At 39.6% G+C, this 27556-nt stretch overlaps 1 protein-coding gene across 4 annotated transcripts; it reads left to right on the forward strand.

Moving 5' to 3' along the window:
* The first annotated feature begins 1977 nt into the window (after positions 1 to 1977).
* ide (insulin-degrading enzyme) lies at positions 1978 to 26070 on the forward strand. Of its 4 annotated transcripts, none has more exons than XM_024804644.2 (25): positions 1978 to 2092; positions 3978 to 4162; positions 4740 to 4947; positions 5768 to 5937; positions 6709 to 6831; positions 8100 to 8212; positions 8400 to 8562; positions 8838 to 8930; positions 9070 to 9161; positions 9388 to 9468; positions 10339 to 10442; positions 11286 to 11388; positions 11485 to 11607; positions 12017 to 12099; positions 12916 to 13060; positions 14910 to 15020; positions 15109 to 15229; positions 16318 to 16409; positions 18517 to 18628; positions 20118 to 20285; positions 20511 to 20783; positions 21138 to 21199; positions 22889 to 22961; positions 23058 to 23125; positions 24011 to 26070. In XM_024804644.2, exons 2-25 carry the CDS (start codon positions 4003 to 4005, stop codon positions 24104 to 24106), a joined length of 2937 nt encoding a protein of 978 aa, XP_024660412.1. In that variant the 5' UTR covers positions 1978 to 2092; positions 3978 to 4002; the 3' UTR covers positions 24107 to 26070. The 4 variants fall into 4 exon arrangements, with proteins under 4 accessions (XP_024660412.1, XP_024660410.1, XP_024660409.1 ...); XM_024804642.2 differs by lacking the exon at positions 12916 to 13060 and adding an exon at positions 13691 to 13835 and having other exon boundaries at positions 2050 to 2202; XM_024804641.2 differs by having other exon boundaries at positions 2051 to 2202.
* Positions 26071 to 27556: the final 1486 nt, after the last annotated feature.

A 27556-nucleotide genomic window follows, 5' to 3' on the forward strand; every position in this document is an offset into this window, starting at 1 on the left:
CAATTATAGATATATGAGGAAAGAAATCTGCTGCCATCTAGTGGCTACAGGTTCCTATATCGCTTTGGCGAAATTACCACACCAACCAGCAGGGGGCCCCCGAGCGCACGGAAATGTCAAAATCAGACCGGCGAGATATATATATATATATATATATATATATATATATATATATATATATATATATATATATATATATATATATATATATATATAAGCTGAACAGAAAAAAAGAAAAAGCGGAGTAGAAACAGAAGCGTCATATCAGTCGTGGCCAACTTATGGGATAAGTAAGGTGTGGTATGGAAACAACAAGCATTTTGGATTGGTAACCTACTGCTAGCTGTATAGCCGGTTAGTTTCTTTTAATACATTTAATGCTGCCTGTTTTATATATATATGCATTTGCCTTGTGATGTAAAAACTAATATTTTAGGCCTGTCTTGAATTCTTTGTGACTGCTCTGACCTTCTTTTTAAAATGTGAATTGTCTCCTTGTTTGTTTTCTTGCAAGCAGGTTAGTAAGTCATGATAATGCACAACTGATCAACTATGGGCAATACAGAGTTAATATTGGCAGTGCTGAGATGGGTGGTTGCAATGCCTTGCATGTGGCAGAACATCATTGGTTAGCACTGCTGCTTCACAGTAAGAAGCACATGCATAGGGTCAGGTTCCCTGGTGATTCTAAGTTGGCCATATGTGTGGATGGACATCTGTTTCTCTGTATTTACACTGCAGTAGACTGTAAACCTGTCTAGGGTATTCACTGCCTTTCCCCCTGTGACTTGGTATATGTCATATAAAAACATGGCAAATTTTTAAACTGAGTAAAAAAAAAACTGCAATAACAAGCTTGAAAAGCAAGTCATACTAAAAAGAAATAGCTGGAAGAACACTGTGCAACTAATTAGGTAACCGGCAATAAGTCAGTAACATGACTGGATATGAAATGAGATTCTTAGAGAGGCAGAGTTTATCAGTAAAGACGGGCAAAAGCTCAACCACCGTAAAAACCTGTGTTACCAACTGTGTAACAATTTCATATTAATATTCCTTAATGTAAAATGTGTTGTGCATTCAGACATGCTCTTCTACATACCTTAATGATGTCTTCCTATCAGAAGGTATCAGCAAAGCATTTTCAACCAAAGAACTGCTACTCAGTGGATGTGTTCTCTTTTTGGACCATTCTCTATAAACCCTACAGATTGTTTTGTGGACAAAATCAGTAATTTTAGAAATACTCAGACAGCGTGCCACATTCAAAGTCACTTAATTTCACCTTTCTTTCAAATTCTGATGCTCAGTTTGAAATTTCGCAGGTTGTCTTGATCATGTCTACATGCCTAAATGTACTGAATTGTTTCCATGTTGTTGGCTGATTAGATATATATTTATCTGAACGGGTGGACCTAAAGAAGTGGCCAGTGAGTGTAGAAAGGATAATGCAGAGAGCGACCCAAAGCACAGTACAGAGCAGCAATTTTTGGTTATTTAAATTCATTCTTAACGACTGAGTCATATTTTCTTACACACAACAACCATAATATTATGCACACTTATAGTCATACACAGTTTTCAAATGTAGATAGGCTAATATAGTAATTTCTTTTGAGACTTTAAAATAAAATATTAACTACCGATTGCTTGTATTATACATTTAGAGGAGATGGAGGACCACAGACAAGCCTTGTGATTTTTAAAAAAATTATTATTAATAATAATATTTTTTTAGGAAAACCAAATTATAAAATTTCCTGTTTTTCCATAGCAGCTTTATTCATTTTTCACTCTGACAAAGGGCTGGAAACTTGATCTGTCATGCTTAACGTAAAAGGAAATCTACACGCAGACTGTCTAATCGGTTTCCGAATCAATGACAGTGCTCAATATTCTGAACTACTCTAGCCAGTTTGGCGCTTCGTTGCCATTATAATCTTGAGTATTTGGCTTTACGACGGACGCTGTCGTGGTCTAAGGCGTCAGTGGCAGAATCTATTAAATATTTGACAACCTGCCTCTATGAGGTGCGCTCTGCTCTTCTATCGATTGTTTGTGTCTAGTCAAAGATGGCGCCGTAACAGCCCAGGTTTGTTTTTCATGGGTGCAAAGTATGTTTAAGTGCATTAACCGAACGGCCCAGTTTACGAGATATCTTCAGTCAGCAGGCTACGTTTTCTGTCTTAACCGACCTTTTAGGTGAGCTCTTTTAGGTAAGTGTTGTAACTGAAAAATAGGAGAGTTATTTTTACACCGAGCAGCGAGCTGGCTAAACACCAAACTAATCTTAGCGGCTCGAGCCGGTTTTTTGACCCAGCTAACCTCACTAGCTAAAGCGAAATGTTAGCTGATCCTACATTGTGTATTTGTGTCCTGCGCTTCCGTGATCGCTTACAATACACTTTTTAGCTTTGCGGAACCAAATGTTTGCCAGCGAGTTAGACAAGACATCCCGTTTCTCACATGGTTGCTTGGTAACTTTTCTGAAGCTTTTATCCCTCATTAAATAAGCTAGCGCGACTTTGCTTTCTGCGTAATGGATTAATTTGTGTCCTCTACTGAGTCACTGTAGCACACTGTAATCCCCGTTGTGCTCAGTACCAGAGAGATGTAATGTTTCCACACATCTACGTCGTGGCTGTCTTTTAACTGTCATTGCTGTTTAGCTTACTGTACGTAAGTAGCAATTACACCAAGGCAGTAATAATAGTTGGTTATCTAAACTGTGTTGCTGGTTTCGTTTGATTTTTTTTGTTGTTCAAAAACAGTGTTCCCGAAAATCATTAAAGATTTCATGTAATATTTCAGTAAAACTGCAGTAAACGAGCCATGTGTTGCTTAACAGCTCTTACAGTGATGTGTGGAAACTACGTGAGTCACGGCACCTGTTAAAACACAGCTAAATCCTTATGGGTGTTTTTTTTTTTTTTCCCTTCTTATTCATTCAGACAGATAATTTCTATATACACAACTATCTAGAAACGCTTTACTTCTTTATGCTTCCAAGGACCCAGACTTTCTTTCATTTATTTATTTATTTATTTTTATTGGTCTTGAGCAGTAGTTCTCCAGGCTTTCTTACATTTTTCTGACACAAGTTTTTATTTGGACTCTGGCAGCTTTTTGAGTCGGTTTTAGCCATTGTACATGATCATTTTCACAATAATCTTTTTGATGTTGGTTTTTAAATTTTGTTAAGACACTTAACACTAACCAGGTGATTCCCATAGAGCTATTAGCTGAAAATGTATGACATATGTTAACATCTTGTGCAGTGTATCCTGCAATTTGAGGAAATTGGTTAAAAGAAGTTTTAGACCTGTCACTTTTATCTGCAACAGACGAACCATATCTTAAAGTCATGTCTTTAAGGAATAGAGGAAAAAGACATCCTGTCAATACTTGAAAGATGCATCTGGGACCTTCAGATGATCCATCTGCTCATCACTGCACTCTCATTAGAAACGTTCTCAGTTGAAGAATGGATGTCACCATGTTTCACTTCTTAAAGAATGCAAAATTACACAAGAACAGGACTTAAAACCAGTGGAAGAACAAAATATTCTTACACAGTGATGAATCCAAATTTGAACATTTCAGTTCAAGTCGTCAGCAGTATATATGGAGGTGGTTGGGAGAGGTCCAACTGTGAGTTTCTACAGTCATCTGTGAAACATGTTGGAGGCTATGTCATGGTTTGGGACTGATGTTGGCAATCATGTAAAAACTGATGAATTATTACTAACCTATTTAACAAACTATGCAGTACTATCTGGAAGGTGTCTGATTGGTTCATTTTTAGCATGACAGTGTGTTTAAGAATAAAGGTGGTCATACCAAATATAGACTTCTAAGCTCACTTGCATTTAGAGGCATCTATTGTCCTAAAATCTCCTTTGGCCATTATGTCACGTTAAATCAAAACATATTACAATTTTAATTGTAAGTGTCCATTTGGTTTTCTTTGCTTGCAGACTGGTGTCATCCTTGTCAGTCAGAATGACCGACCCGGCTGTGAGGAGGGTGGTTAGTGATGTTATTCGCTCACCTGAGGATAAGCGGGAGTACAGGGGCCTGGAGTTTATCAATGGCCTGAAGGCAGTGCTCATCAGTGACCCGACCACAGACAAATCTTCAGCTGCTTTGGATGTCCACATAGGTAAATAGGTTTTAATTTTCTTTGTCCTGGCCAGGTGACCATGATTTTTTTCCGTGTTCTATCACACCATTTGGAAAAGCAGAGCAATTTTCCCACATCATAATATAACTGTGCCTTGCTGACCAATATACTTTCATGCATAGAGTTGCCTCATTAGTTGCCAGACGTCTTTTAAGCTTTGGATGGGTATTTCTGATGTCTATTATCTAGTATTTCTGTTTGCAAACTAGATATGACATTATGTACTTATCGGGTTTCTCTATTATAGCTTTTCACCAGCAAATAACATGTAACTGTTGGGACTCACAGCTTAAAGTTCTCACTGACTAAGCATTAGATAGTTGTTTTGAATGTCTGAGGAAGTTGTGAAATTCCTGTGACATTCTTTTTATATGTTGAATAAAAATGATAAAGAATTTAGTCATGTACATCTCATTGTTTATAAATCTACCTGTTGTGGTGCCGTTACAGATCTGTTTTTCTCACCTGGCAAACATTAAGTCACAACTGTTGCATGGATGAAAGAGAAGCAGCACCATTAACTACATTTCTCTGGGAATTTCTTTTCAATTTGCAGGTTCTCTGTCTGACCCACCAAACATCTCAGGGCTGGCACACTTTTGTGAACACATGCTGTTCCTGGGAACAGAGAAGTACCCCAAGGAGAACGAGTACAGCCAGTTCCTCAGTGAGCACGCAGGCAGTTCCAATGCCTTCACCAGCGGAGAACATACCAACTATTATTTTGATGTTTCCCATGAGCACTTGCAAGGAGCATTAGATAGGTATGTTGGTGTTCATTTGATGGTATTAATTTTGGCAGAAACATCAAAGTGATACATGATACACATTTAAAAGCTCAGTGGTCTTACATTTCTAGTAGATAGATTAAAAAAAAATTATATATATATTTTTGGTGACATTGTCTAATTGTTCCCTTGTGCTGTTCAAGCCACCTGGACTTCAGTGGTAGGAAAGAACTGTGAGGAGTGATCTGAATTATTGATGATGATTCCTTTGTGGAAAATGAAAGGATCGTATAATTCAGTTAGTCAGCCTAATTTTCCTATTCTTATTAAAAATATATACAAACTAGATATCTGAATATTATGGTTTTTCTTTTAAAATTATAGTTACTTAATTAAACCAACATTTCTAGGTTTTAGGAGGTAAACAGTGAAAGATTATTAGTATTTTGGAGTTTGTATGTTAAGAATACAACATCTATTAAAAGAAGTTCATGGTCCATTTCCTTTGCAATAATGTTGATTTTTTTTTTTAAGCAGTCTTATGATGTGACAGAACTACAGTGATTACTTTTTACAGTATAATGTTTGCTGTGTACATCTTTAGATGCACACTATGAATTTTAGTGTGCTTAGCATTTCCTCATTTGCATGGCAGTTGCTCTGACTTTGTACTCTTGCAAAGCTTTTGTTCATTTTCCAAACAGTCATAACGTATAATCTGTATTTAATATAAACAAGATTGTACACACCAGAAAATGCTGAAAATCTGAAATCTAGTAGTATTATCACACACCTCTGTTGTTATTCTACATGCTGAAATGTACTCCTTGATAACAGCAACTTCTGACCTTTGTAGGTTTGCCCAGTTCTTTCTGTGCCCATTGTTTGACGAGAGCTGCAAGGACCGCGAGGTGAACGCTGTGGACTCTGAGCATGAGAAAAACCTGATGAATGATGCCTGGAGGCTGTTTCAGTTGGAAAAGGCCACTGGCAACCCAAAACACCCTTTCAGTAAATTTGGAACAGGTAGAAACTGTTCTTGCCAGACTTCACTTTGAAACTATATCATTACATCATTCATTCTGACTGCTTAGTGCATCACATTTCAGTTGTTATAGCAGAATATTTTGACTGGAGAGCAAAACCGCCCTGCACAGAATATTTAAGCAAGAATTCCCTTCATAGGGTCGATATGATGTGTTTTAGATTTTGTATTAGACTACTAATCTAGAGCAGAATCCAGTCACATATGTTAACTGTGGCTAATATTTGATTAAATGAGGTTTACATTCATGCAGCCTACTTATTATAAGAGACGGCTGTTTTAGCCCAGAAATACTTCTCAATGGCTTTGTTTTTTTATTTTAAACATGAACAAATTTCAGTTTGTTTTTTGAGAAAGCAGTTTAGGAGTTTTCTGATAGTCATTCCAGATCAGAGTGACGTATACTCAGAGCAGCTCTGAGCTCAAAATAGCCACCTGATGGCAGTCTTGAATTATACCGTCTGTATTCCCATTAAGAACAGGAGAGGATCAGACGTATCTGAAAGCAGTGCACTCAGCAGACTAACATAGCTTCTCCTGTCTGCTGCTTTGATGGTGTCTCTTTTAAAAAACAAAAAAAACCCACTTAATTTGCCTTAGAAGTGCTTCATGTAGACTGTAGCACTTGTTTTAGGGGGTTGATTTTTTAATATAGAAATTGATTATGGAATGTAATTTCACTGAATTTCACTACGGGAGTGTGTTGCCTTTTCTTAATTACATTAAAATGTACATTGCTGATCTTTTTATAGGAAATAAATTGACACTAGAGACCAGACCATCTAAAGAGGGGGTTGATGTCCGTCAGGAGCTTCTGAAATTCCACTCTACATATTACTCTTCTAACCTCATGGGACTGTGTGTGTTAGGAAGAGGTAAGATGACATTGCTCACGCATGTGATGTTTAAATGTTGCAAAATAATCATCTGACCTGAACAATGTGCAAGTCATGCATGAATGTCGCCTGAATTCTAGTATTTCACATTTCATTGTAGAGCAAAACGATGTGTTGTTCTCAAATCAGCTGTGATAATGTGCCTTGGTGTCACTGCCAAAAACGAGAGACTTTCAAGATAACATATCTGTTTCGTTCCATCGAATAACGTGAAAGTGATGAGAGACTTGAGTTACTGGCTTTTAGGGACATTAAACCTGTTGTCGAACATTTTTGACTTAGTGGTACCATGGACAAGTGCTGCTGCCATGCCTTAAAAAAAGAGCTAATTTTGTATAAAGTAAGCTATATTAATGTATTTTCATTTATTAATAGATTTATATAAGTAATCTAAAGTTGCAAAATAACTTGAAATTAAAGCTTTAAAATGAATAAATGAATGCTGGACTTGTAGACTCACCATCCTTCCAGTCCATACAGGACACATGATCCTGCATACCACAGTTCACCCACGCATGTAGTTAGTAATTAGAAGTAAAGATGTGTTATAAGTCATGTGGGTGTGGTGTCATACAGATTTATTTTTCTTTTCTTGTCCTCCTGTACTAAGCTGTATTAATCAGTGAGCGTTCTTAATATTTAAAACTTCAAGACTCAGTTTGAAATCAAAGTTGTTAGCTTCACTTTGTGGAGAAATATTTTGTAGCATTAAATCCTACTAAAAAATTGTGTTGGTTTGATAGAGTTTATATTACCTAGGAACACCTTGGGTTAATTATAAATATGACTCAAACACTACTAAAATGTATTACCTATCCAAATTAATACATTTTAGTAAGCTGAACTATTACTTCAAATACTCTTAGACAAAGAGCACGTAGATTTAAAAAAACAAAACAAAATACAAATGTTAAGTGCCAAATGTTCAGCAATGTACTTTTAAATTAAAACTTAACAGTGTCTAATTTCAAACCAGGATACACACAGTTCTTTGTGGCATTTGTTTTCCATTCCATTATAGGCCTTTAAGAATGGCCTATAATCTGCTTTAGTGTTAAAATACAGACTGCAAGCAAGGTTTACTTGAGCCAGTTTGTTTGACAGCTAAAAGTTACAGGCTTGAAATGCTAATAGCTAGCCAATCAACTGTTTTGGGGTTTTGTTTTATTTTTTTAAGGGGGGGAACTTTATTGTAAATTCAGTATCTGTGATTTTTTTTTTTTTTTTTTTAAACCCTTTGTTGGCAGAATCACTGGATGAGTTGACGGCCATGGTGGTTAAATTATTTGGAGAAGTGGAAAACAAAAACGTGCCTGTTCCAGAATTTCCCGAACACCCCTTCCAGGAACAACACCTTAAAGTGAGCTGTTTACTTCTCACTCCTTTACATTTTTACTGCATTGCAAAATGTCTGTAAACATTTTTTCCCCTAACATGTTACTTTGGGATTCATAAATTCTTCTGTTTACTACAGTCATTGAAGTGTCAGATGAAAGAGCCCTTAGTAACACATTTCTGGTTGGTGTTCTTCTTTTTTCCTGTTACAGCAATTCTACAAAGTGGTTCCCATCAAAGACATTAGAAATCTTTATGTGACTTTCCCCATCCCAGACCTACAGAAGTACTACAAATCTAACCCAGGACATTATCTGGGACATCTGATTGGTCACGAAGGACCTGGAAGTTTGTTATCTGAGCTGAAATCTAAAGGTAGCAGACTGCAAGCTGGTGTCAAATATTATTAGAGCAAGTGATACACTTAGTAAAACCATATCCTAAAATATATGATTGGCTCCGAGGTTACTTATGTGTTAAAATGTATAAAAACATAAAATGTAACACCAGGAGACCTGTGTTCGTCTTATTTAGTGATTGGAATAGAAGTCAGTTTTCTTTTAGGACAGAAACATTCACAGTAACAGTTTCTTTTATCATAAAAATGAAAGAAACACCTTACTAAATTTTCACAATAATTACTTTCTAAGGCTGGGTGAACACACTTGTTGGAGGTCAGAAAGAGGGAGCCAGAGGATTCATGTTCTTCATCATCAATGTGGACTTGACTGAGGAGGGCCTCTGTAAGTCATGCATCTCACTACTTTACATGAATTGTACCTAGTTTGTGTGTTTTGCATGTGATTATGATCACTCACAGTATGTGTAGGGAAAAGAAATGTAAATATTAAATCTTGGGGCATGATCTGTGTGTCACTGCAGTGCACGTTGAGGACATAATCTTCCACATGTTCCAGTACATCCAGAAACTACGTACTGAAGGGCCTCAAGAGTGGGTGTTTGAGGAGTGCAAGGTGATTTATGTTGTTAGTTCAGTGATACTTTCTAAGAGTCAGTATAAGCGGATTTCCTATTCCTCACTGTAAAAGCTAGTTTTAAAAAAGAAATTAGAATAGCATATGGATTCCATTATGTGCATCACAGTTAATAGATCTGGATCAATAAGCTAAATGAATGTAGTCATTGTATGTTTGGTGATTTCAGCTGTTATACCTTCAACCTTTTTGTCTCTCTCTATAGGATTTAAACAATGTTGCCTTCAGGTTCAAAGACAAGGAGCGTCCCCGTGGCTACACTTCCAAAATTGCAGGTTTACTACATGTAGGTCCTTCTTTTATCTGCAGTCATTGTTTCCAGGCAGCCTTGTCAGAATCAAGCTAGTTTTTATTTGTATCAAAATGCACAGTATGTGATTGTTGCAGCAGGTGGAGTAAGGTACCAAATGTTTAATTTACTTTTTGGGTTCTGGGGACAGCAGTCTAAGGAGGAAACCCAAGACTTATCTCACATTAGACAGTTTTTCCTGTGAATCCAGGGAGATAAAGAGTCCTTCTCTTGTCAGACAGGAGATCTCCAGTGAGTCTTGGGTAAGGGCATGCGGTCAAATGCATGCAAAATACCCACCCCTGCCGCTGTTTCTCACCTAGTGCAGCTCCAAAGTGGAACAGAGTCCAGCCCTTCCCCAGGAGCTTTGTTCCAGAGCCCAAGCTATGTGTTGAGGCGAGCCCACTATATCCAGTTCATGTACCACAAGCAAGTACATGGAAGCCGGGGATTGTGTTGGGACCTTCACCTTTGAAGGTCCCACTCAACATGGGCCCCTACAGCCCTTTTAGACCCATGTAGGCTTCTTTGGGCAAAGGCCAGCTGGATCCCATGGGCTAAAGCACATGGCTCCAAAGTGGGGCCTTGGTCCTTTATTTTATTTTTAATACAAAGGGTTGTGTTTGCATATTTAAGATGGAATACATGCACATCTCCATACATTTGAGAGCTTGCAGTCATTGTAAGATATTATGTAACAACTTTGTATAGCTACTGTGCTTCCAAAAACACAGCGAGGTTTTAATAGTAAATGAGATTCATCGTCGGTCCTTTTAAGTAGAAGTTTAGAATTTACTTTATGGAGGCCTTTTACACATTTGTGTTTTCAAACGGTGCAATGCCAACAGCTTTCTTTGTGTGTCGTAGTACTACCCTCTCGAAGAAGTTCTAGCAGCAGAGTACCTCTTGGAAGAGTTCAGGCCAGATCTGATCGAGATGGTGCTGGATAAGCTGAGACCAGAACACGTCAGGTCAGTGTGACTTTGCAATGTGTAGTGAGGCTCACTTTACCTTTTCTGTTACCAAGTAATAAACTGCACAAAACTAGAAGTAGATTAAGGCAATAACAACAGTTGTAAAAGAAAACTGAGTTTTGTGTTTATCAAGCAAAAAATAACCTGCTGATTAGATCATTTCTGCAGCAGTGAACTTGTTGGGCAAATTTCTGTTTGCTTCTTTTACTTTAATCTGAGTGTATAACCTCTCAGAGGAAGATGTGGGCACATGGTGAGATAAACTTTAAGCTAAACTTTACAGCTGCAGTCCCACTTGGATAACTGGACTGAAATAAAAGTGGGCCTGGTGTAGCTTTAATTCATTTACTGGGTTGCAGCTGCTGTGCCAAGCAAAGTCCAGACTTGTAACCGGTCCATTTCTTAATGTGTATTAAGGAGACGACAGCATGCAGTCATTGGTTGACCCTGACAGTTTGCATGCCAGTCTCTTCCTTTACTGAAGTAGCCATTTAATTCTGGGCTTCTGCCAAAACTGCTTTAAATTAATGAACGAATGCTTCTTTATTTATCCATCTCATTCCAGCTACAAGAGAACTTACAGAGAAACACCATTTCCTTTTACACTGAGTCCTTGAACTTTGTTTAACTAAAACATACTGATGGGATAAATGTTCAAACTTGGGAAAAACCTGCACTCTGACAGCTCCAGCCAAACGATGTGTCAATGGCTGTGCACCACCTGAAACATGATCGAAATGGAAAAGCACTCACATCTTGTGCAGCTAACAGGCACTAAGTAGCACAGAGGGCTTTTTGTATAGATCTATAATGTGACCTGTTGTCTTCTTACTTTTCCAGAGTTGCAGTGGTATCAAAATCATTTGAAGGACAAACAGACATAACAGAAGAGTGGTACGGCACGCAGTACAAACAGGAGGCCATCTCTGAGGAGACCATCAAGGTGAATGATTGTGTCCAGTTTTTCTGCTGTGTAATCAGCGTATAACCACTACATCAGTTATATAAGGCTCTGATTGTTTATCTTTTTCTGTTGTAGAAATGGGCAAATGCAGACCTCAACGGCAAATTCAAATTGCCAATGAAAAATGAGTTCATCCCTACCAACTTCGAGATCTACCCTCTTGAGAAAGACTCTCCGTCAGTTCCCACTTTAATCAAGGCAAGTGTTTTCTCTGCACAGCTCCATCAAAGTGTTGTCACTTTTCATTGTCTGACTGCGTTGGACGGTCCCTGCTTACCTGCTTCTTCTTAAGTCTCTTATGCTTTCATATGGAAATGTGGTATTGTGATTTAGACATCAAGCATTAGTTGTTGTTGTGTCAGGATCAGAGGAACTAAGCAGCTAATAAAAGCTTACATTTCCCATCTCTGTTGGAACAACTGAATAAAAGTTAGTATGGCTTTTGTTGTTTGTTGCTAAGAGACCTATCAAAGTAACACTGTTAGATTTCTGTGATTAAATGAGCGTCGTCTGCTTGTACAGTTTACCTTCTGCTTGCATTTCAATGCTTTACTTTGTTAAGACTTCCCATGAATATGAAATTAAGTTTGGTTTTCATTTCTTCCAGGACACTGCTATGAGCAAGGTGTGGTTCAAGCAGGATGACAAATTCTTCCTCCCCAAGGCTTGCCTGAACTTTGAGTTCTTCAGGTGAGTAGTAAATATAGAGGATTTGTTCTGCAGCTGGAGTGTGGACACAAATTCTTACCAAGTAAATTGTGACTCTTAAGATTAACTCAATAATGAGAAATCATAAATGTACTGCTGCTACAACAGTGCATAATAAGTTTTAAAGTAATCAGATAACAAAGTGCAAAAATAATTATCAAAATATTCATTTATTAGTGTCATCAGGTTTCCCAATGTGATATGGAGACACACATTTTCTTTGAAGTTGTGTAAGATGTAAAATTGCCAAAGTTACCTACTTTGGTGACCCATTGTGACAAGGGAGCAACTAAAAGTAGCTTTTACGACTGTACCGGAGAGTAAATCTCATATTGGTTACACTTAAAATGCAGATCTTCTGGAAAATAAGTCCAGGTTTGACTGTGGATGGTCACAGGTCAGCATGTTAAAAGCAACAAAGTTAAATGAGTGCCATGTGTAACTCCACATAAATGGACACACCATTCTACTGGTTGTCTTCTTTATTCAAGGTAGGTGGCTGTTCCCTTGTTCAGTGTTGATTTAATTTAGTAGGATTAAATGCTTCTGGAATTAGCTACTGTGTAATATAGGATCGTTTGGATTAACTTGGATCAGCTTCTTGACAAACACTGCCAAACCCTTCTAGGTGGGACTACAATTAGACAGTATTAGGCTGTAAGTAATTCCACTGTTACACTGCTGATAGCTACAGTTAATTATATGTTCATAAATTGTGAAACATGCTACACAGTAGTTGCAGTTTGCATCAGCTCGTGCAGCTTTATTTGTATGCTTTGTGTGACATTTTCTCTACAGCCCGTTTGCGTACGTGGACCCATTGCATTGTAACATGGCATATTTATACCTGGAGCTCCTCAAGGACTCCCTCAACGAGTATGCATATGCAGCCGAGCTAGCTGGCTTGAACTATGACCTCCAAAATACCGTCTATGGGATGTATGTAAGTATTCACAATCCCTCCCATCGCCGACCTCATGCCGCCTTCCCTTTATTATCCTCAAACTGGGCTACAGTGGCTCAGGCAGGCCTGGGTCAATAGCTGACGTTAACCTTCCAATCTGACCGCGTCTGTGGCCAGACTGCAAGTTACAATAACAGGAAACTGTCGTATATTGAACGTTTTTTATTGTTTGACATGCTTGATCATTTGAGACGGTTTTGTAGAGATTTTGAACCTGCGTGTGTTTTACATCACCTTCTAACCTGTACCCGGCTGGCATAGTATCTGTTTTATTTACAACTCCCTCTTTTATAACTGCTCATCAACCTCCTGTTAAAACACCATGCCTACCTGCGAGGGCTTTTATTCTCTCCATATCAAATCATCCTTTAGGTGTGCTGGGGTTAAACACACACCTGTAATTAAGGCATCAGGTTTGAAAGTCAGCCACTATTCTTCCATCAAAAAGTTTTTGTCAGTCAGTGCAGAACAGAAAGCCGGTCATGTGGCTGCATATACATACTCTTCATTATCATTCTTCTCATATGTGTTTTTATTTAGTGTTGGGCAACACTTGATTCCCAACAAACATTTATTTGTTTCATTTCTTTCTTTTTTTCCTTCCATTAGTCGCTACCTTTACGCAGACCCCCTGCACTGCAACATGACCTACTTGTTGCTCAGGTTACTGAAGGATGATTTAAAAGAGTATACATATGCAGCCCGCCTGGCTGGGCTGGTGTATGGTGTAGCCTCAGGGATGAATGCCATCCTCGTAAGTAAGCCGTTTGAAGTCTGGAGGGAAGATGGGGTGCCAGTGAAGGCTGCACTTTGAGGCTTTAACAGAGTGAAAATAACTTGGCGGTTGTGGTTTCTACACTCTTGATTGTGTGAAATCCTGCTTGTTCAATCTGAGAGAGAAGTCTAATATGCATTTTCTTGCAAATAACAAAACTGGGAGTGACATCACTCCTTTGTTCTTAGGTATGTAGAATGCGGCATTAAATTTAAAGATCTGTGCAGGTTTATCTAGGAGGCTTAACATCATTAGGAGTGTATCACTAAATCAGGTGTTTTTCTGTTTCCTTGATTTATGAATGAGCAATTTGCTTGTGTGCGTATGTGTGAGATTTAATGTTGTACATCAAAGTAATGGCCTGAATCAATCTGGTTTGCTGTGGTGTTGTCTGTCCACTGTTCTTTAAAACCTGCTGACTTCTAACAACTCTTCAGCTGTCATAATGACCAACTAACCTGCATTCATTAGCTCCCTTCTCACCTGTGAATTCATGACTGTGGTGTGTCCTTACAGAGGGCTGTATAGCTGTGTGATGGGCTGCAAGTAATTGATCTGAGTCAGCAGTGTTAGTGTGGATGCTGGCCGTTTGTCAAGGTTAACGATGTTTGGAGAGATTACTTTTAACAGGTGTCACTGCAGGGGCTTGGCCACAAGGTGAGGTGAGCTGTGGGATGAAAGTGACAGCGAAGCCCTGGGAGGTTATGCTGAATCCTGAAGGGCCATTAGGTGTGCGTGATGCAGGAAAATTCATTTATGCCCAAGCACGTGCAGTGAACTCAGGCAGAACATTGACATTCTTTTTGTTTTTGAGTCTCTAGAGATTCAGATTATTCTTCACCATGAGGAGTCGGTCTAATCTGGAAAGATTTTCTTCACAATAGTTTGGCCAGCCCACGATTGAATTAAATGGAGAACACATTCATGTATTCATGGTAGCAAATGAATGCAAAACCTTCATAACAACAAATGTTAACTGTTATGCTAATAAGCTTAATGTATCCTTTTGTTTGTGATGATGTGCCGCCTGTCTCCTGTCACTGTGTGCTGCAGCTGTCTGTTAAAGGCTACAGTGACAAACAGCACATCCTGCTGAAGAAGATCATCGAGAAGATGGCCACTTTTGAGATAGACGAGAAGCGCTTTGACATCATCAAGGAAGCTGTAAGTTCAGACTCACTGACTCAGTAATAGTTTAGCTTCCAGTCTCAGTTTTAATGGTGATCTGATTCTGCCTTCTTTCTTTCTGCAGTACATGAGGTCTTTGAATAACTTCAGAGCTGAGCAGCCTCACCAGCATGCCATGTACTACCTCCGTCTTCTAATGACCGAGGTCGCTTGGACCAAAGATGAGCTCAGAGAGGCTCTAGATGGTGAGACTCTTAATGTTTCTCTTCTGTCTCAGCAGGAATGCTTACTGGCTGCTTTTTCATCTGTGAACTAAACAGAGTTAATTAAAACACATAGTACAGAGCATTTCTTACATTAAAAAAAACAACTTTTTTTTGGAGTGGTAGAAAACCAAGCATGTGTGGAACTTCCACAGGCATTTTCCACACTCACTGAAAGGTCAGTTCAGGTCCCAGGATGGTGCAGTAGTTGGCGCCACCCCCTCGCAGGGAGGTTCCTGGGAAGAAGGTTCCAACTCCTTTCTGTGTGGAGTTAGCATGTTTTCCCTGTGCTCCCTGACTTCTTCTCACAGTCCAAAGACATGCATTTTTGGTAAAGTGGTGACTCTAAATTGGCCATGAATGTGAAGTACTTGAAGCGTGTGGACTAAACCCAGTAAAGCAATCAAATTGACCTGAATTATTGTAGTCAAGTCTCAGAACAGGTCAAATTTAACCCAGACACTGTAAAGGTTAAATCACATAGCTGCAGTGAAAAATGTAAAACTATCACTGAAGTTTTCAGGTTTCTGCACACAGTAGAGGCCTCTCCTCTCGCCTTGGGTCTTTTCTTTTCAGTTTTTCTCCTTTAAATGCTGAAGCTGTCCTCTAGCAGTTGCTTCCCTAGCTGCAGTCTTTCCCGTGCACAGTGCCAGTCTGGAGCCTGCAGGGCAGCTTGTTATATTTTTAACCACAGAGCTTACACAGAGTATCCTCAGATTCACACGAGACTCAATTACCCTGCTGGGTCAGGACCTGGAGCTCAGTCACCTGGGCCTCCAATTAGCACAGCTCGGTTTTGTTATCAGTCTCTTTAGCCCGCCGTCCTCCTCTGTCTGTGGTCTCTGAGACGCTGTGAGTGTCATGACTTAAATTTAAACTTTTATGCACATCTAACTCAGTCTTTAGGTATTATTTTTACTACTGCAATATGACGTGCTGCTTTGCTGCTTTGTTCATGGCAGGAAGACTGCCCGATGCCACACTCAACAGTTATTCTTTGAATCAGTCTGTTACCAGCCTTGGAAAATTACTCTTTGATTGATTGCTTTTGCCTGTGATCTGTATTGCAGATGTAACTCTCCCACGCCTTAAGGCCTTCATACCTCAGCTGTTGTCACGGTTACATATTGAAGCACTTCTTCATGGCAACATCACCAAGGAGGTTTGTTTGGAGTCACTACTTATTATTACTTATTTATCCATATCTCAGAGGTTTATTGTCTCATCAGATCCTGCACTTCAACCTGCTCGTCGGAGAATAACACTCTTAAAATGGAGGAATGATCCCTTTTGTGATCATCAAATTATAATAATGACCAGCTTCTCTAACAGCAGAAGATGAACTAACTGAGGGGTTTATGTGAGAGAACAAAACTGATTTAGTTATATCAGTGGAAAAATTTATAGATAAACATAAACTACTCACTGAGAGTCAGTACGGATTCAGTGCCGATGATGTTGATCTGCTTGATCTATTAGATTCAATAGAATACATCACAAATTCCATAGACAAAAAGCAATATGTGGCTGGGTTATTCATAGACTTGACAAAGGCATTTGACACTATAGATCATGATATATTAATAAGAAAACTGGAACGTTATGGTGTCAGAGGGGTAGCTTTAGATTGGGTCCGGAGTTATTTAGGTGACAGGAAGCAGTTTGTGAAATTAAATGGTGGTTGCTCCTAATGTATGGACATTGCTTGTGGTGTACCCCAAGGGTCAGTTTTGGGTCTAAAATTCTTCAACTTGTACATTAACGACATCTGTAAAGTGTCCAAAGTATTAAAAATGGTTCTCTTTGCTGACGATACAAACATTTTTTGCTCTGGTGATGATCTGCAGAATTTATTGGAGGATATGACTAATGAAATAAGTAAAGTGAAGTTCTGGCTTGATAAAAACAAATTATCACTAAATTTGAATAAATCTTAACTTATGTTATTTGGAAATAGTAGTTTAAATACAAATGCAAAGATTCTAATAAATGGTGTTGATATTGAAAGAGTCAGTGAAAATGCATTTCTGGGGGTAATAATAGATGAAAAACTTAACTGGAGAGCTCACGTAAGATATATTCATTCCAAAGTATCACGTAGCATTGCAATACTAAGCAAGGCAAAGCAAATATTCGACAGAACATCACTTCATATTCTATACTGATCACTGGTTTCACCATACTTAAGCTATTGTGCAGAGGTCTGGGGCAACAACTATAAAACCACATTACATTCACTTTTTACTCTTTAAAAAAAAGCAATTCGAATCATCCACAATGCAGGTTATAGGGAACATACAAACTCACTATTTTTGCAGTCTGAAATATTGAAAAGTTGACGATCTAGTGAAATTCCAAACAGCACAAATTCTATTCAAAGCAAAAAATAAAGAACTGCCAGGTAATATTCTGAGTATGTGTTTTTTTTGAACGAAGGAAGTTATAATTTAAGGGGTTTTTGTAACTTCAAAACAGGGACGTACTACGAGAAAAGGCTTTTGTGTTTCTGTTCAAGGAGTGAAACTATGGAACAAACTGAATATGAAATTAAAGCAATGTCCGAACATAAAACGGTTCAAAAAGAGTTATAAAAATATGATCTTCTCGAACTATAAAGAAAAGGAAAATATTGAAATTAAGTGAATGTCTCCATTTAAAAACAAACAAACAAACAAAAAACTCATGATGTGATATTATAGTATATAGTATATCAGAAATCTGTTCACTATTTTTATTACAAGTTATATCAGTAAGGAAGCTGACTAAATATTAACTGATAATTTATGGCAAAGGGGTGGGATTAAATAAGTGTTTACTTCTTCCCACTCCCTTTCAACATGTAAATTAGAACATTTTGTATGTATTTTATATAGTATTTTTTCTTTTCTTTTCTTTTCTAAATGTACCTGTATATTGTTCACATGTTGAAATAAATTACCAATCATATCACAATTAATGTTATAAAATATACAATGTTTAATTTTTTATGGAAATTAAAAATGCCTTTGGCAAAATGTCTACACTGTATATCAGTGAAGTCAAGATGCTTACCACGCATATTGAGAATAACTTCTATCACAGTTCACTATACAAGTGCTCTTAAAAAGCACCTGCTGGTTATTTTGAGTAATGTAGTAAATGTTGGTAGGTACAATAAATGTAAAATTCTTGAATCTCTACAAAATGTTTTTCTGAGAGTTCAGCTGGTGTTACTCAAGAGTTTGTGGACTGAAATGTTTGAATTTCATTTCCATCTGTCACTCCTCTAGTCTGCTCTTGGCATGATGCAAATGGTGGAGGACACGCTCATTGAGCATGCTCACACAAAGCCTCTCCTCCCGAGCCAGCTGATTCGCTACAGAGAGGTGCAGGTTCCAGACGGTAGGTCCTCTACTCCTCCAAACCACAAACACAGACGCACACACACGCACAGACACACACGCACACGCACACACATACAGATTAAGCACTGTAAATCTTCATCTGCCAGTCATGACTGTCTCCACGGCGACCACGCAGATGGGTTCTTGTCCAACACTCTCGCCCTCGTCATCAGTGACGCCATCGTGTGTTTGTTGAAAAAAGACCTGATTGAATTCAGCATCCCACATTTACCTCAAAGGAACATAATGGTCACTGAGTGGAAATGGACGTCATTGGCTACAATACATACACACCTCACTGTCAGCAGCTCAGACAATGAACACACACAGGCAAACCTGCGCTGCCTTTCAGATCACATTAGGAAAGCTGAATGATGTGGAGGCGAAAAGCAGAGCTATAAATTATACAGAAAATTATCAACGGTTTCCCTGTGACTCAAAGTCTACAATGAGAAACTCACATTTTCACACATCACATCAGTATTTTGAGTATTCAAAGGATGCGTCCGACAGCAATGTTGAGCTATTGCTTGCTTCAGTGTGTGTGGAACTTTTGACATGTTAAGAACAATGTGAGAGGAGCTGTGGCTCGGTGCTCAGGGAGTGTCAGGTCCAGAGTGCTCAGTCAGCATGTGCATAAAGACACCTGCATTACTCAGCCTGCACTCGTCCTGCATTCAGAGCAGACTTGATCACAGTGGATTTAAACAAACTAGAGTTATTGCTGTTGGCATTCAACGGGCTGTTTCTGTCTTATTGAAGTGTCCCCTGTCCTCTATCTGAACTGTGCTGGTTTTACTGTACAGTACTTATCTATGGCTCAAGCAATGTACTGAAGTTCAGCTGTAAAACTACAATGAAACAGCTCATGTGCTTTTTGTAGGAATTGCTTGTGCAAGTTTCTAATGCAGCACTGAAAGACCTGATTAAGTGTGCAGGGATGGATTGTATTAAGTTGTACAGCACAGCTGGTGAAATTCATTTCTAAGCTTATCAGAGTTCATGAGTCAGTGGATTTTGGGTTAATGAAAAGGATTGTGCTTTAAATGACTTCAGATGGTTTTGCTCACTCACATGCCAAGTTTAGTTCTCAGCGTATCTCAGTGAGGTCCTGTTGAACCTTCACAGACCAAAAAGCAAAGCCAGAAGAATTACAGGTGCTCATATTTTTACATCTAGTCTTTCTCTTTCCTGTTTTTAGTCTTTTTAATATTACATATAACTGCACAAGTACAAAAACAAGGTGAGTACATGGGGTTAAAGTTGAAAAAAATATATATTAAAAAAACCTAATAAAATACATTGATGTGAAGTGTCATTCAGTTTTCCCCATAAAATGAAATGGTTTTATCGCCACATGAATGAAGGCGGTCCAGTTATTTTGCTTTGCGGGGATTATTTTGGTGATGTTTGTTTGTGGTCATCTTTTCATAGCGATTTGTCTTCCATGATTACAGCATAAATGTATGTTCTTATGTTCCTCTCAGGTGGCTGGTATGTTTACCAGCAAAGGAATGAGGTACACAACAATTGTGGCATCGAAATCTACTACCAAACAGACATGCAGACCACCCACGACAACATGCTGCTAGAGCTGTTCTGTCAGATCATCTCTGAGCCCTGCTTCAACACACTGAGAACCAAAGAACAGCTGGGTGAGGTTGCAAAACACACATGATAGGGCATGACACAGAACGTGGGTACCTTTTTCCAGACCATTTCAAGTTTTATACAAACAGTGTCAGCTTTATCAAGTTTATTATTTATATTATTCATGCATCTAGTTGGTCCATAGTGGAATGGTTTACAAAAACCTTTCTGGAACAGTGTTTACAGCAGTCTGGAGCTCTTACCTACTTCCTCTCTTAATCCCCCAAAAGGCTACATTGTCTTTAGCGGGCCACGGCGGGCTAATGGAGTGCAAGGGCTGCGTTTCATCATCCAGTCAGAGAAGGCGCCCCACTACCTGGAGAGCCGAGTGGAAGCTTTCCTGTGTACTATGGAGAAAGCTGTGGAGGAGATGAGCGAGGAAGCCTTCCAGAAACACATCCAAGCCCTGGCCATCCGCCGCCTGGACAAACCGAAGAAGCTGTCTGCTGAGTGTGCTAAATACTGGGGAGAGATCATCTCTCAGCAGTACAATTTTGATAGAGGTGAGGCTTCCCAGCAGTCCAGTCCACCTCTCTGATAACTCTTAATTATGTTTAGTTTAGTTTGCAGGCCAAATGGGTTTTTCCTGATCTACCAGCTTGTGTAACACAAAAAGACAGCAATCCGCCCAGTTGTGGCAAATGGCTGCCCCTCCCTGGGCCTGGTTCAGCCAGAGGTTTCTTCCTTTAATCATATATAAAAGGATAATTATAATAGCCTACCTTATTTAATCATGGATTCACTCTTGAGTCCATCTCTTAAGCATTGCAAACGGGAACTATTGTCTTTTTCTTTTTTTTCTATTTTTTTTTTTTAAATTTAATTAATTTACTTCTGTTTTTCCTGCTGTTTTGCAGACAACATTGAAGTGGCGTATCTGAAGACGTTGACAAAAGAAAACGTAATGGAGTTTTACAGAGTAAGTAGTATAGCTTTATGTCTCATGATGCCTCTTCCTTGGAAGACTTTTAACAGCATGAGACATGTCCTTGTGTCATGCTGGATTGCTCAGTCTGACACCTGTTTGAGACAAAACTGTTTGTAGCTATTTTTATTTTTATTTTTTTTAGGGTAACTGTAGCAACTCCTAATCATAGTTTAGACACTGGCAGGTTCGTTAAGCAGGATCAATTTGTGCACTAGATGAGGTTCAGTTCATTTACTCAGCTGCTACCTGCAGGTCCCTGGTCAGCATACCTGTCAAAGTGGCCACGCCCCTCACTGTAAGCCTGATGAAGTTTCAAAGGATACATTATGAAAAGACTTCACTGAACTTACAGATGTTCTCAACATGCTTTTTAATGCTGTGAAGTTGAGGCTGTTAGTATGGGACTCTGTGGGAGTTTGGCCACTCAAAGAACTACAGTTTTTCATCAGCATCTTTATTTTCAAAGGTCACATATCCTCGCCCCCACGTTTTGCACTGCTGAAAGAATATATGTCAGACAAAACTCAATTAGTATCTACTCAGGTTGACTCGGCTCGACATGTTTTGAGGGTATTCCATCAGGTGGTAGTACCTGGTACTAGGTACTTTTTTTAGTACCTTTTCAACCGGAGTTCATAGCGATCAGAGGCGATCTGAAAATGTGGCGTCAATAGACTGCATGTCATCGATTGGGCAGTCAGTGGCATCACTCGATGAGTCACGAGAGTGTCTCCTGTACGAAAACCATATTTACCATTTCTGAAACCCGGCATAAGAGAAATGGCTACACAGAAACAACACTGTGGTCCCCATGTCTGACAGAAAGCCACAGACCTAGCAGCAGGTATAACATCGCCTCCAGGTCCACCTCTGTTGTAGCGTTCGTGTCACATACGTGACGTCACGGGATGTTCGATTGCGTTGCTAATAATGACCCCACACACATTAGGTGGTACTCGATTGTAATGGAAAACGAGTCGAGCTGAGTTGCGAGAAGGTACTAATGGGAAAAAAGGACTTTATTCAGCACCACCTACTCTGTTTGTGTCCACACATACACAGATCCGCTGCATTCATTCTGCCCTCCTAGCTTTCATCTCATCCAGCCTCCTGCTTCTATTCATAGCTGTGGAGGTGACACTGACACAGGACGCTCACAGCATATCAGCGGCAATAATGACAGCCAGCCGGCTTGTTTCGGGGGGATAAAGAGCCCAAGGACACCTGGCCCCAGAAAGAATTGGCATTATCGGAGCCCTGCAGAAACCATTACAGCCCCCATGCAGAATAAACCTAATGCATTTCTAATGTCATATCAGCAGCAATCGCACAAGCTGCGTCTTTTCTTTTTCTTTTTTTATTATTTAATTTCTGGTTGCCACAGTTGACGCCGTCTGACTGCAGATGAGCCAAATGTTCAGTCTAATATAATCCTCCATCCAGAGTCGGAGATGAAGCCCAACTGTGTCGCTAAATCTCCACAGGGCTGTCACAACTGATCACACACTCAGTGGGGAAACACACACAGCCATCCTGTCTGTGCTGGGTTTCTTTTCTGTGGTAGCAAAGCTCTTTCCCAAAAGTGATGAGTCATTCCATTAATGGAGGGAATAGTTTCTGGTGATGATGTTCCCTGACAACCTCCATGTATCATCCTCACCTGTCTGTCTGTCTATCCAGGAGCGACTGACGGTCGAAGCCCCAAAGAGACACAAAGTGTCGGTGCACGTGCTGTCCAGGGAGATGGACACCTGTGAGTATCTGTAGACACAAGATGATAACATGGGCTTCATTTAGACACCCACTGAGGTCGCTCACTGACAGTCTGACCTGTCTGTGTGTACATCAGGTCCAGTAGTGGGAGAGTTCCCCGCTCAGAATGATGTCAACCTGGCTCCTGCTCCTTCCCTGCCACAGGTAAGGATCAAACTTTTATTTTTATTTGTAAACCTGACAGATTCCCCAGCTGCTGATATTCAGTCAGATTTTAACATTACTATAAATGCGCAGCTTAAATGTGAAACGGTGAACGGTGATCAAACTTTTTATTTTTTCTTGATATGCACTGACGAGGACATTATACTACCACTGTTCTATTGAAATATAAAACAAATGTCCTCATATGTGGATCTCATTTTTCTCAGAAACAAAAATTGGGTTAAAAAAAAATCTGGTAATTCTTTGTTTCCAAGCAAAGAGAAATTAAAAATGCATGCCATGAAAGAGTTCGGGTCTTAGGAGGTTAAATGTGAAAAGGTGACAATAACCAGGACATCCCAATACATCTCGTTAACCAATAACTGAAGGGTAGAACTGCCACACCATTAACCTGGGTGGATTTGTAGCTTGTCACTGTCTCACACACCGAATTGCTCAAATAGATGTTATTATCTCTTTTTTTTTTCTTTTTTTTTAATATAAATTAAAATTCTTCACGCTGACATTTTTTTTTTTTTTTTTTTGTTAATCATCAGCTTGTGTCAAATGAGGTGGACATACCTTTCAATTGCTGCATCTTCTTGCTATTCTAGCCATGCTCAGTGAAGACATTCAGGCAGCTCCTTTAATGTCCTGGAGGCCTCTTGGCAGCCTCTTTTGATCAGTTTTTCCTTTTCTCCATTTGTTGATGACAGTGTTCATTGTGTTCTGTAGTGTCTAACACTTTGTCAAAGCCTGCTTTTAGGCTCCAAATTATAACATGTCATTTAGAAAGAGAATAGCATTTGTTTGTTTCTGGACTATTTCTGGAGTTTATGGAGGGGGTCGTTTTTCAGCCGCCCTTTGATCTGATCTTTCTTGCAGCCCACAGTGATTCAGGACATGACGGAGTTCAAGAGGAGTCTGCCTCTGTTCCCCCTGGTCAAACCTCACATCAACTTCATGGCAGCCAAACTGTGAGCAAGGCCGGCAGGTCGACACAGCAGGGAGGCACGGAGGGCGGCCCTGCTCTGTTTCACATCTAACCACTTCACCTCCTCCTGCCACTAGGAAGACCTTCATCTGACGGAGCCTGCATGAGTGTGTGTTTGTTTGCGTGGATGCATGTTGAATGCAGGTGTGTGCATGTGTAGCAGGGAGGAGCCACTCAAAGAGGAAACAAAAGAATCACAAAGTTGTTGACGTAGCTGTGATAATTATAGAGGTAACACCAGAATCACCTCATGTAACGTCTCTAATAGGAGATGTAAGCTCACGCTTCACAGCACTGTGTAGGCTGCTGTAGACGAAAAAGAAGTAAAACGACAAAAAAAAGAAAAAAGCTGAGGGCCAGGACCCTTTAATGAGTTCAAGTGTACTGCAGAAGCTTCACAGTAGGAGGCTTTTTATTTGGATTATTCAGAGACATCCTGCTTTGAGGATGGATTGTGGGTTTATTGTGATGAGCTGTTGAGGTTAAAGACAGTAGCTCCATGAAGGTCTTTGCTTTTATTTGTTTGGACTGGTGTGTTTGTAACTCTCTGAGAGGAACCACAGCTCTCCTGGGGGGGAGAAATCCCAGAAGATGCACTCGGGAAAATGAAATCTTTTAAGTCAAATTTCTGAATTTTAACGTGTTTGCCTGTAAACTGCTAAAATATTGGGATCCTATGAGGAGCTGTTTTTAAATTGCTAACCACTAAACCATGCCCGTACATTTCTTCTTTTTTAATGCGTTTCACAGTAGTATGTCACTCAGACATCTCAGGGGTATGTCCATGCTGTTTTGCCTTTTATTATTATTCAATTTTATTAGTAATTAAAATAAAAACATTTAGTCTGTCATCTACATCAGTATGTTATTCAATTTACAGTGTGATCGGTTTCTGAAAACTGAAAAGTAACGGCTGTAGAGACATTTTTGTTTCTCTCCCAAAGCTTTGGGGAGGTCGTCAGGATCCGTTCACTCTGCATGAGAGACTTTCTGCAGCTGCTACCTTTCAGATTAGTTTGTAACCTGGTCTGATTTGAGGCACAATCCTGGAGGATCCATTCTGTCCCCAGCATAATTCTGGGTGAGCATTAGCTCTTAAAGCATAGATGTCAAACAAAGCAGCTCGAACTTTTTCTCTAAAAACAAGAAAACATTTCATATTGATGTCTGAAGGCGAGAGTTTGGTAAAACGCTCCAGTCTGGATCCTTTTACCGAAATATATGCACTTCTCTCACTAAGCAATAAACTCAGTGCTGTGCAGAGGAAACAGCGTGGGCCTAAACCCCAGAGAGGACCGCCTCCAGCCTGATTGCTTTGTTGGCCCTGCTTGGTGCAGTGCTAACGTGACCTGCTCTCTTGGTGCTAACCAGTTTCACAGTGTAAAAACTACTGCTGGTGGAGCCGCAAATCTTAATTTATGTTTTCCCATTCCCCTAACATATCTGCTCTCAGGTAGAGTTCATGAATAGTCCTGCTTTTTCAAAAGTTTCTTAAATATGTCCCGGCATTTTACTGTCTCAATTAGATCCAAACTATTTCGTTTTTTTAATTTCAAACAAGTCCATTATCAACTTCTACTGCTTTAAAAGGCACTATATTACCTTGTGGTGAAAACCCAAAGAACCAGCAGCAGAAGCATGCCTTAGTCTATTATTTACACAGCATGTAGCTCCACAGCGTCTCAGGAGAGCCGGTGATAAAGCAGTTTTCACACAGCGTTCTAGATGAAACCAATGTTACATATCAGGCTTGGGCGGGCCGTGCACTGTTTGACGTGAATTACCTAGTGAGTGGTTTTCATTTAGAAAATCAAATTTTTAATTTCTGGATGTATTTAGCAACTCAGAATGACTGTGATTGGCTGGTGGGGGTCATGGGCAGGTGAAGAGTGCTGAGTTTGGTCTTTTTATGTTTCTTGTGTGTTTCTAATTAATAAACAGCTGAATGGAAGCTCGTCTGTCCCACTTTTCCAGTCTCAACACGTGCACGTCAACATTTGGAAAATACATTTATTTACAGAGCTCATACTGTAGAAGTCTAACGTTAGAAGCATCGTGTGCACAACAGTTCAGCCTCTCGGCAGAGAGGAGATCTGATGGGAAAGGTTTAGTCTGCAGATCTCAGAACACCTGTACAGAAGTTGACATGTGCAGGTTAAATATTCCAGGTGGTTGGTTATACAGTGTGTTAAACAGGCTCTCTCACTCAGATTCTCATCTCAGCAATAACTTGTTAATTCAAAGCCACGTTATTTACACATGAACAAAGGAGTTTGATACATTAGGCTTCACGTCTTATAAACCAAACTGTTTTGGTCGGTTCACTCAAATCAGAGCTCTATATTCATCCGTCCTAATATCTCAACATTTCAAGACATTTGCCAGAAATTGTGGCTAAACTTGAGCATTACCTCACAGTATTTAACTGAAACAGGAGCACTGTGATGGATTTTGAAAATTGGAGATGACTTAGGTACCAGGGTTTTATCCTGCTCATCAAAGCCATGTGCAAAACAATTTTGATCATGCTTGTTGACAGTGTAAGTGTATTTGGACCCACCAGGTCCTCTGCAGGTTTGAGTTGACGCCGCTGAACATGAGTTTTCCCTACGATGGTGGTGATGGTGGGGAAGACCAGGGCGCCACACAGGATCCGTGTGGCCCACATATGGTCTTCCAATATCCTCTGCAGGGATCCGAGGAACTGGACAGCCGATCCCTGCAGACACACGAGTATTAGTTTTGTTCCTGCATAAACCTGAGGGCGCAGCTGCTGACACAGTTGAGTTTCAGAGGCTGAGGATTGATTTATTTATCTGTTTTGTGGCTGTGATGAAGTGAACACCGACCAGCTGCAGTGAGGATTTCTGTGATGGATGAGGAGACGGTGTTTGAGGTGTTAGTAACTCTCCATATTATTTGTTTTTGTCTGAAACTTGTCTGCTATCATCAGGTTATGATAATCAAGTTTCTGACTAAGCTCCTTACATGGATTTATATTATTGTCTGTTTATTATTTATTATTGGCTGTTCTTTAGCAGCAGCAGACATTAGAGCATCATCGTTTCACACTGACAGTTACACCTGAGTACGGTTAGACTCACACAGTGCAGTATACAGCTAATGAACAAAAGTATGAAGATATAAATGTAGATACACATTTTCAGGATCAAATGTAAAGAGTGTGTCCTGAGGAGATGGAAAACAGCTGCACACAAGTCCAACTAGTTGAACTGTGAATTCAACATCACTACATCTAAAAATAGAAACAGAAAGCAGGCCTGATGCATGAAACTGCTTTGTGCACTGTGAATTCAGTTGCCTTTACTCAACTTAACTTAAGTAGACACTTATGTGACAGCGGTCCAGTAGATGGAGCCCACCATGATCCCTTTATCAATGCTGAAGTTCACGGATTTTACTCAGAAGACGGAGTT

This window comes from Maylandia zebra, linkage group LG13 (assembly GCF_041146795.1).
Source record: "Maylandia zebra isolate NMK-2024a linkage group LG13, Mzebra_GT3a, whole genome shotgun sequence".
Taxonomy (NCBI): Eukaryota; Metazoa; Chordata; class Actinopteri; order Cichliformes; family Cichlidae; genus Maylandia; species Maylandia zebra.